This window comes from Lactuca saligna, chromosome 4, assembly GCF_052625555.1.
Source record: "Lactuca saligna cultivar CGN05327 chromosome 4, ASM5262555v1, whole genome shotgun sequence".
In the NCBI taxonomy this organism is placed as follows: domain Eukaryota; kingdom Viridiplantae; phylum Streptophyta; class Magnoliopsida; order Asterales; family Asteraceae; genus Lactuca; species Lactuca saligna.
In genome coordinates, this window is record NC_136420.1 from 180,036,150 (window position 1) to 180,048,177 (window position 12,028).

At 32.7% G+C, this 12,028-nt stretch overlaps 1 protein-coding gene across 1 annotated transcript; it reads right to left on the reverse strand.

The window, feature by feature from the left end:
* Window positions 1-2,493: 2,493 nt before the first annotated feature.
* On the reverse strand, window positions 2,494-9,036 carry LOC145040364 (uncharacterized). Its single transcript, XM_078988304.1, has 6 exons — window positions 9,003-9,036; window positions 3,661-3,865; window positions 3,348-3,573; window positions 3,068-3,302; window positions 2,868-2,965; window positions 2,494-2,787 (listed from the first exon to the last, which is right to left on the reverse strand). Exons 1-6 carry the CDS (start codon window positions 9,034-9,036, stop codon window positions 2,494-2,496), a joined length of 1,092 nt encoding a protein of 363 aa, XP_078844430.1.
* Window positions 9,037-12,028: the final 2,992 nt, after the last annotated feature.

A 12,028-nucleotide genomic window follows, 5' to 3' on the forward strand; every position in this document is an offset into this window, starting at 1 on the left:
CTCGGCGGTCGACTGGCGACAAGCGATTAGTCGGACTAGGCGGAGATAAATCGAGGACCCTTAAATTAATAAAATTATTTAAAAAAATAATATTTCATAAAAAAACTGAGTATTTGAAAATTTAAAATTTTAAATTTTTAAAATTTTGAAAATATTTCTTTAATATTTTAAAATTTGAAAGCATAAAAATTTGAAAATTCAAAATTTTGGTGTAATATTTGAAAATTAAATTTTTTTGAATTTTAAAAAAATTCCCGCCTATGACCGCCCAGACCGCCCAGACCGATTTTGACTGATTTTGACCAATTTCCGCCAAGCACCCTAATCGTAATCGGTTTAAGGCCGCCAAGCGATTAATCTGCCGCCAAGGCCGATTTCTGCAACACTGATACCCTTACATTCCAACAAACAATTTACTCAATGTACATCAATTTTAACATAAGAGGATTATGGAAGCAATTAAAAGAAAAGGGAAAATAAAATAGAACATGTAGTAATATTAAAAAAAATCCAAACAAGTTTAACATAAGAGGACTGGAATCATGCATGACCGAAATCATGCATAACTAGTATCCATATACACAAACATTGTAACCACAAGTAATGTATGCATGACTGGAATCTATAAAACAAGGAATCGATATAACCAAAGGGAACATAAACATTGTTAATCATAGAACATCTAGTAATATTAACCAAAGCCAAACAAGTTTTATGGCAAGTTGTGTAAATGCCCAAAAACATGATCAATGGGCCAAAAGCCTATAGTTTATATGGATGTAAACAAAAGGGGCTATCAACAAAGGAGGCTATCATCAGTAGAGGCTTATCAACAAAAAGGGCTATCAACATTTTCCTAAACCCAAAAGTTTTATACATGTTCTTAACAAAAGTAGGGATTAGAAACACCCTAATCTAGACTAAGAGGGTTGGATGAACTCATCTCCTTTCCATTCTTGACAACTACCACCTTTTCCAACTTGATCTCTATTATCCTTTCTGAAGGCTTCCTCCTCCTGACTTGATTCACTTTGCTTCTCTTTGTAGTCCTCCTTATGACTTGATTCAATTGTTGTGTGATAGGTATTTCTCTCTCACTATCCATCCTTTCCTCATTCGTCATTACCTCACCCATCCCTGGCTTATCTATGCTATCCTCCTCATTCATCCTTTCCTCATCTCCAAGTAATTGATTTGTAGGGAGCTCTTCAACTGTTATTTGGCTAGCAATTCCAACATCCTGTAACAAGCATAAAAAAGGCCAGTTAGCAAGATTTAACATCACAAAATGAATATTGAGAAAGAAAGCATACTTGTGACATAGCAACATCCACATCTTCATTTTGTTGTACTTCTGCTTCACTCAATCCAAGACCTTCAATTTGTTGTAATTCTGCTTCACTGAGTCCAAGACAGTCCATGATCTCTTCTGTAGTGTATAAAGATTTCCTTAGGTTGTCAATTGTTAAGCTTATATGATTGTGAAAATCTTGACTTGCATCATTTTCACTCTCAACATTTGGAATGGCAACAAGTTCAGGCTCACATTTAGGAAACTCAGAAGTACCCTCCCCATATTCTGTTTGGACTCCTTCACTAAATCCCCTAACACCACCTCTATTGCCTCTTCCACTAGATCCCCTTCCACTACCTCTACTCCTTCCTCCACCAACCCTTCCACCTGCCCTTCCACCACCTTTAGATCATGTTTTAGTTCCTGATCAATTAAGCAAATCAAGTTCCAACCTAGGCCTGCCCTTTTTTTCTTTGGTTGAGGTTCTAGAACCACTGTAGGATTCTTGCATGATGTTTTATTATGTCCCCTTGGTATACAATTTTTACACTGGATAGTTCTACCCTTGCTTGACACTTGAGAGCACTTGTCTTGATTTTCTGAAACATGTCTTCTTCTTTTAACTCTAGGCCTTCCTGGCATCCTCCTTTCAATTGGTGGAAGGGGCTTAGTGTAACTTGTTTCTTCCCATAAGATACTTCCATTAACTGGGTGTATATTCTGATCATAAGTTGCCTTGTAATTATTCTTGTTGAACCAACTACTTATAAAGTTAGCTGGATCTTGATTGGTGTACAATATTGCCACTTGTGCATGCACACAAGGTATTCTTGAAAGTTCCCATAATCTACAAGCATATATTTTTTTCCTTCAAGTTAAATCCATAGTTCTGAAACCCATTCCTTACTTCATATTCATTCACTCCACTTGGATTTGCATGCCAACTTCTGCAAACATATAAGATAGAACATAAGATGCAAACACATAAGATAGAACATGTAAAAACAAAACAATTGAGAATACTTACTTAATGTCTTCTCCAAATTCTTCCATCTTTGTTACCGCGGAAGGACAAACTTCACCAACCCAGTTTTCAGCCTCTTGTTTTAGATTGAAAGCCCTTTCCATCATGTAAAGCCTAATCTCTTCAAGCATAGTCAGAAAGGTTTCTTTCTTGCGTTTACAATGATTGCATTGAATCACTTAGCAATCCCATTCTCTACAGCCTCACAAGCCAAGCCAGTAGAGAAATAAGCCCTGCACCATGAAGTTGGTTCCCTTGCCATGAGATGATCATAAACAGCAGTACTTATTCCCCTAATCCTTTCCATATTAAACTTGAAATCTCCTTCTGTTGTAGATTTTGCAGCTACCCAAAACATGTTTCTGAACTGCACTCCACTATAAACTTTTCTGAAATTGGCATAGATATGCCTTGCACATTGCCTGTGCTCAACATATGGTAGAATATCCTTACTAGCTTCAACAAGACCCTATAACATGAAAAAAAAAGTTAATTAGCAACACCGTACACTATTGTAGATAATGATAAATAAAGAGATAATTACTTTACCTTGTGTTGGTCACTGATTACACATACACCCTTTCCACCTTGCAATCCAAGATCATCATTAACCAAATCCAGGAACCATTTCCAGTTGTTCTTGTTCTCTGCATCAACAACTGCTCAAGCTATAGGATACACCTGATTATTGGCATCCCTACCTATTGCAATTAACAATTCACCCTTACACTGTCCCTTCAAAAAAGAACCATCCAATCCTATTACCCTACAACATGCCCTTTTCCACCCCTCTCTTATTGCTTTAAAGCAAATGTAGAGTCTATGAAATGTTGTGGTATTATCAGGGTTTACAGTAACTGTAATCCTAACTGTGCTGTCTGGATTGGATCTCAGTAGCTCATGCCCATAATCCCAAACTCTTGCGAAGTGGTCACTCAAATTCCCATGAATTAATGATAGTGCCCTCATCCTTGATCTATAACACTTTGACCATGAAATTTTGCAATGAAATTTACTTTGTATAATTACCTGCATCTCTTTGCATTTTAAATTAGGTTTCCTAATCAACTCTTTCACAAATTTCCTAACTAACCAGGTAGGATCCATAAGCCTTGAATTGTTAAAATTCCTAACACATTTATGAATGTCTATCATCTTTTTGACTTGGAAAGACCTTTCAGTACTCATCCAAGAAGCCCTAACCACAAATGGACACTTCTCTGAATCACTTCCACATATTGCCACTAGTCTAACACTATCACATTTTTTGAAATGGATTTGAAAACCCTTACTAATAGCATAATTGGTCAAACACAATTTCAATTCATGTGGGGATTCATACCTTTCACCAAGAATTGGTCTCATTTTGTTCCATTTCACCTTTGGATTGTGGGTGGAATACTCAAATTCCTCATCACTACCTTCCTCGTTACTACCTTCCAGATTATCTTCATCTGATTCTTCCTTAGTGATTCCAGTTTGAGCTTCGTTTTCAGTTTGAGCATCATTTTCAGTTTGAGCATCATCCACTACCTCGTACTCGTCTTCTTCAAATAGAATATTGAGAAATTCGTCTTTGCATCAGGAAGCTTGTTTCTTTTTGAAGTACGCATCCAGCTCCACATCTATTGTATCAAAATCATGGATGTCATCCATAATTTCAACTGCACGGGGGTAAAAAAAAACCCTAGTTTACTGAGGGGGAGGGAGGAAGTGAAATGAGAGAGGTAAGTTGTATTGTGTATGTATGTGTGTAAATGAGATCGATTAAACCCACGTACGCAAGTCCTTGCCACATAAACCAAATTAACCGGCTAAATGAGGGTTGCCGGGAAAATATGGCCAAAATGTTCGATTTACCCGGTTTCCTGGGTTTTTTTGTTCAAAAAAAAAATATTAGGACAAAAGTGTAACTTTTCCCAAAAGTTTGGGATTTTTTTGAAGATTTCTCATATATATATATATATATATATATATATATATATATATATATATATATATATATATATATATATATATATATATATATATATATATATATATATATATATATATATATATATATATATATATATATACACACACACGGCAAGTCCAAAGATCGTTCTAAGGATGACCACGTCTCTTCATGGGTTATATGAGGTGTCGTTTGGATTAAGCTTATTGTGTTCGATAATGCTGAAGCAAATAAACGTGTATATAAAAGTGTGTTCTTACATTACAAGCAATAAATTAAAGACTCATGTCCTACTTTTTTGGTTTCTTTATAAATTAATAGATATAAAAGTAAGAAGAGGGAATAACTTTTAAGAATAAAAAAATATAATTTCATGTTTAAGGTGAGAGTGGAATTGAAAGAACTATTAAATTAAAAGTATAAAACTAAAGGTGGACACGTGTCCTTTTAAAAAGAACACAAGTTTTTCTTAATATATATATATATATATATATATATATATATATATATATATATATATATATATATATATATATATATATATATATATATATATATACTAGGTGAATGGCTGCGCGTTGAGCAGAAGCATCTATATAATTGAAATCTTAACATGTTTTTTTTAAATATAACAATAATATTAATGTTAAATTTGATATAATAATTTGTATACTAAGGAAATATAATATATTGATTATTTTGAAGAGTAAATTACACGAATGGTCCCTAACTTATTTTTTAACTTGGAAGGTCCCTACTATTTGTTTTTGTTACGCGCTTTGTTCCTATTGTTTGTTTTTGTTACGTGTTTAGTCTCTGTCTTACTTAAAAAGACTATTATTTAAATACGGAAAAATTATGGGGTAAGTAAGATAAGGTGAACGGGTGGGGTTGGGGGTGTGCTTATTTAAATAAATTAGAAAATCAAGGGGAAAAATAGTCTTTTTAGGTAAGATAGATACCAAATGCATAACAAAAACAAATACTATGGACCTTCCGAGTTAAAAAAAAAAAGTAAGTCAGGAACTAAACACGTAAATTACTCTAAACCATAAGGACCATTATTGTAATTTACTTTATTTTGAATAATATGATAATGTATACATCTATTAAAACTGCACAATCTCAATCTTTTGAATGACCTCTACCCGCGGATTACTTATGAATAAAATATAATATAATATTTAGCTTAAAGTTATTTATAGTTGTAGTTATTATTAATTAATTTTTTAAAATTTATTTGTTTAACGTTTTAATTTCTATCAGTTGAATTATTTAAAACATCAAACATTTTTTTTTTGTTTTTTTTATTTTAAAGGTAACAATATAATCATTTATATAGAGTTTGTTTTTAACTATTGTTATTGTAAGTTATTTTAAGCTAATTATTTGAAAACTTTAAACAATTATAAAAATATTTTAGGAAATATTTTAGTTAAATTGATATTACCATTTAGTTTTTGCATTAAGCACTACAATTTATCATTTTTAACTATTCACAAAATATTCTTTGAGTTTTTTAAACGAAACTGAAATTTATATCGAAGTTGACCCTATACTGTTATATTTAAATTAGCAATTTAAGGATTTTGTCCAAACTGTTCAAAAGTTGTAGTTTTAAATTGATAATGGTTTCCATACAACAACATATTAAATCTAATAAATTAAGTATAATATGTTAAAGTTAAAGACATAACTTTATAAGTAGAAGTAAAAATATTATTTTAACATTGAAATTTAGTTTATTTATGATTACACTTTAGGTTTGATACTCATTTAACCTTATTAACCAACTTATAATCATTATTAGAAAGACACTACAATGTATCACTTTTAACTATTTACAAAATATTCTTTAGGTGTTTAAGTTGAACTAAAATTTATATTTAAGTTGATCCTGTAAGGTTATATTTAAATTAATAATTTAAGTATTTTATACAAATTGTTCAAAAGTTGTAGCATTAAAATGATAATAGTTTGCATACAACAACATATTAGACATAATAAATTAAGTATAATATGTTAAAAGTTAAAAACATAACTTTATAAGTAGAAGAGTATATATTCTTTTAATACTGAAATTTAGTTTATATATGATTACACTTTAGATTTTATATATTTAACCTTATTAACCAACTTATAATCATTATTAGAAAGAAATTGAAAAGTCATGGGAGTTTCAAATGAATGTGGTGAAAAGAAAAATGCAAGCTTTATTGAAATTTAGTTTATATATGATTACACTTTAGATTTTATATTTATTTAACCTTATTAACCAACTTATAATCATTATTAGAAAGAAATTGAAAAGTCATGGGAGTTTCAAATGAATGTCGTGAAAGGAAAAATGCAAGCTTTATAAGTATATAATGATAATGATAATGATAATATATATATATATATATATATATATACACCTTAAGTATGTTTGGAAGTTTATAATGACATGGAATTCAAGAAATGATTCGATCAGTTTAATTAGAATTTTAAGATAGGCATTGTTGAGTTTGATGTTGTATACAGAAGTTTTATTGAAGCCTCATCATTTCACACTTTCAAGTCCATGAATAGATAAATATTGCATTTAAGCATCTTATTTCTCTTTTCATACTAAGTAAGAACACTATTAAATAATCAAACTACAAAAAGAGTTAAACATATTCCATAACATTACTAGTATACCAGGACTAACTTTGAGTTTCAATATCCATTTGTACTCTTACCATTCCGAAGATACATACAAACACAAGTGTACCTTTAAATTTAAGGTTGTGACATATGTTTGGGATTGATGATCACATAATCAAACGAATGCGACCCCTGAAATAAAACCTTGAATAACAAGGGATAAATATTTTTTTTAATAATTTTTTAAAAGTCCCCCCCCCCCCCCCCCCCCCAAACCTATTGAGAAATAAAGTACTTTATGTTTAAGACTTAGCGAGACAATCATGGGTTAATTGTGTTATTTGTCTTAGTTGTGTTTTTTTTGGGTTTTATAGTGGTCATTAGGTGTTAGTGGTACTAGACATGGAAACAACAACTTGTTATTACCTTGATTCTACAGACCTTTTAAATTCTCAACTAATGCAAATGAAGCTTAAGTAATATAAATTATTACAACATTAAATTATTTTCTTTGATATAGATTTCATTAATTGTTTTTGGAAGGCATCGTCTTTGAATGTTCTCCAAACCAGATTCCTAACAAAAGGTTAGCATTGTAAGATTTTCGGGATAAAATAGCCTTGGAAATTCTGAGAATTGTGGTTTAACTATCATATTAAAGTATTTGGGTGGTACTCCCAATCTTTAATCGGATAAGACTCAGAATTGAAAGCAAGAACTGAAAATATGGATGTTATGAATTTTGTGATTGTTATTGTACCCAGAAAAAATGATGACGAAAAAGATTAAGTAGTTCATTTGTCTGAAAACTGTCAAGGCAGTTTTCTTTTTCCAAAAATTACTCCAACTCTCAAAACCAATAACAGTCACAAAAATGGATTATTAATAAAGGTCAAAATGATGTCAAAAACCGGGTTCATTTACAAAAAAAATCATATTTCTAAGGCATTTTTTATATAGCAATATAACTCATATAAAAAATTTCCGCACTGACTTGGCAGCTCGACCCCAGCCAGGGGCTCTGCCCCTTGGACCCCGCCAGGGGCTGCCGCCTCTTGGACCCCTCTCCAAGGGGTGCTGCCCCCGGACCCCCGTTCGTTTAGGGGCTTCGCCCCTATATGATAGTCTACTTTGAGTCTTGAATACATTTAAACAAGTGTGCACTCCACACATTCCTTACTTGTTTAATATTCATCAAGATTGAATTTTCGTGAACAAGTCAATCCATTACACTTAATATACACATTGATGATACAAAATCACCAACAAACCTCCCCCATTTAAGTGCAATCTTGATTAACTTAAAACAAAACATAACAACAACAAACCGATGCATAAATGAAATATCATGACGATTGAATTTCACATTAGTATATTATTCATTCCAAATATTCGAATATCAGGGTGTCACTAATGATTGAACGCTTTCTATTCATAGTGAATACATGAAGATAATACACACAACAGTTTATATTTTCATAATTTCAAACTTGACACTATATTTTACTAGCTTGTGTCCCATCCTTCAATAGGCATATCAAAGCCAAGTCCTAACTTCTTGAAGCAACTAAACTTCATTCTTATATAGGTAGTCCTTTTATTCTTGCACCTGTAAATGCAATTTTTCAAAAAACTATGAAGAATATAAATTCAACTTCCTTAACTTGTAGTACTGAACACATACCTTGGGATGATGATAATAGTGTGTTCCAATATTTAAATATCAAGGTTTCCACATTGAATTCGGCATCTAATATTATATTAGATAGGAATTGGGTATCTCAATATAAAAGATTTAAGTGGACTTTAAACCCATACCTACAACGCCTTGTGCACAAGATCTCTTGCTAACCCTTTGGTTAGATGATCAACTAAATTCAACTGAGTTCTTACAAACTCCACAGATATCACACCAATCATGATGAGCTCACAAATCATGCTATGTATAACACCTAAATGTCTAGACTTTCCATTGTACACTTGACTATAAGCCTTAGCCAAGGTTGCAGCACTATCACATCTGATAGAAATGGTAGATATCGGTTTGGGCCATAATGGAATTTCATAAATCCAATTCCTTAGCCACTCAGCTTCTTTACCAACAGCAGACAAAGCAACAAACTCATACTCCATGGTTGAGTTAGTAATACGAGTCTGTTTCTTAGATGCCCAAGAAATGGCACTTCCTCTAAGAAAAAACACCCAACCACTAATAGAGGAGTGATCCTCTAATTTGTTAATCCAGCTGGCATCTGAATAACCTTAAAAAACAGAAGGATATCTACTATAAGTTAAACCATAGTTCATGGTCCCTTTTAAGTACTTGAATACTCTACTCACAGCTTGCCAATGATGTTAACTAGGATTACTAGTATATCTACTAAGCCTTCCCACAACATATGCTATATCAGGCCTAGTACTAATCATGACATACATTAGACAACCAATAACCCTTGTGTATTCTAGTTGAGACACTGGAGATCCTTTATTAGGTAGAAGCTTAATTCTCAAAGTTAAACTTTTTCAATATCTTCTAAATATAATGAGATTGAGAAATTGAAATCCCATTGTTTCCTTTTCTAATTCTTATACCAAGAATTACCTCAGCCTCCCCCATGTCTTTCATATCAAAACTAGATGATAAGAATTTCTTAGTTTTATCAACTACTTCTAAAAAATCAACATTTCATCTACATATAAGCAAATCATGACTCCTTTACCAGAAGTATCAAATTTGCTATATACACACTTGTCGGTTTGGTTTAATGCAAAACCATTAGACAAGACAACATCATCAAACTTTTGATGCCATTGTTTTGGTGCTTGTTTCAAACCATATAATGATTTCTTCAACTTGCACACCTTGTGTTCATTTAAAGGCATCACAAACCCTTTAGGTTGTTTCATGTATATTTCCTCATCCAAGTCACCATTCAAGAATGCAGTTTTCACATCCATTTGGTTCTTTTCCTAGGTTCAGGTACAGAACTTGCACCACCAGAAACATATTCAGTTTGAGTAGTACTCTTGTTGGAAGATTGATGAATCATGTCCCTTGGTCTAGGTATAGATGTAAATCTTTCTTCATCAAAGATAGCATCTTTTGACTCTATCATTGTGTTTACAGACACATAGTCATTAGATTCTAAAACATAGAATCTATATGGTTTTGAATGCTCAACATATCCACTAAATATACAATTTATACCTCTCTCACCAAATGTTTTCGTTTTGGGTTTAGTGAGCCTTACAACTGCTCTACAACCCCAAACTTTGAGATAACTCAAATCTGGTACCTTTTTACACCAAAGTTCATAAGGAGTATTCTTACTCCTTTTATTTAGAGTTCTATTCAAGATGTAACATGTAGTTAACATTGCCTCACCCTAAAAACCTTCACTTAAACCAAAATATGACAACATGGAAATACCCATTTCTTTCAAAGTCCTATTCTTCCTTTCAGCTACAACATTTTGTTGTGGTATATATTGTCACACCCCGAAAACCAAGGCGGAAACATTTCCGGGGCGGACTCCATGTTGAGTATCAAATCCAATGCACATAGTAAGCAAAGTAAACAACCATTACATTACATATGAAAATTTACATTTGTTTAAAAGTAAAGTTATACAAGTGTGATACATATGTATATATATGAACAAAAGCAAGACGTGTCTTCTATGTACTCCGTCTTCGCCAAAAGGATCATCGGGTGCCTGTCTAATGCGGACCTGAGAATACAAGCATTTTAAAAATCAGCATAAAGCTGGTGAGTTCATAAGCAGTTTTGTTTTGTGAAAATGTGTGAGTTTTCCTTTTGTTACTGAAAATGTTACGACCCAAGAAAATCCCATATTTTCTTAAAAGTAATGTTTGGTTAACTGTTAGGTTACACGGTTCTGGTTATGTTCAACTAAGATCCCAGGAAAATCCTATATTTTCCTAATGTGAAAGATGTATACTGAAAACCTGGTTATCCTTGTAATGTGTGCGTTAATTCACCAACCCAAAATGTAATGTAAAAGATGTACTCTGAAAATGTATTAGTTTAAACACGTTTATATAACTAACATATACAAAGTAAACTAGTTACTTAACCCATTATTACTATTATGTAAATCTCTGCTATCCAAATTGCGAGTTCCATAACCATACTAAAGACTAATTATGGCAATAAGTAGTCCATTTCACTCTATGACTTTCGTCACCCTTGAACCTTTCGGTTCGGCTGTAGCTAGCAGCCAGGTGTGGGGTAGTCAGCCCCGTATAAATCTATACACTCAAGTCATGCTCCCTATATAAGAGATTTTGGTTATAGAGGTGGTCCTCCACTCGCGTATCTCTGTGGAGTGTTTACCGAGGACGTGTCTTCAATTACAGGATTAACAAATTTACTAGTAATAATACTGAAAGATCAAATGACTATCCTCCACTCGTGTATCTCTGTGGAGTGTTACCGAGGACAAAACCATGTTCAAATGTTATGCTTTTAACTGTTATAATGTGGGAAAACATTTGTGAAAATATAAATACAACAATTTATAATGTAATTCACAAATAACATGATAATGTGTCCTGTATGTTCAAACGGCTGTTTATAACGACTATCAGTGTTAAAAGCATATATAATATGAAACACAATGTATATAAAACAGTTTTGAGTACAAGAATCACTTGTACTTTGCTTGTATTCCCCCTTGAAAACAGTGAAAACATTGAAAATGGGTAGGGGTATGAACTCACCAGACGAGAAAACGTGTCGGTTTGGATGCTATGTGTCGGTTCGGGGGTTGATAACGTGCGAGGTTCCTATGTAATATGAAATGATATGCAATTGTATCTAATTAGACTTTGAATCACTAATTAGGCATGAATATGCACTCCAAGACGTGAAAACACTTCAATTCAAGTGTTAGGAGTGATCCGGGTAGCATCTAAGGGTGTGTAGGGCCTAAATATGGAGTTTACTTTTCAAGAGTAAACTCCTTAAGGAGTGTACGGCCCATTGACCATATCCCAATGAGTTTACGGTCGTAAACTCATGGGTGGTGGGTTCTTGAATGCCAAATGGTCATACAATGCACACCAGAAGGTTCTAGGGTCGATTTCATAGCTTAGGAAGTGA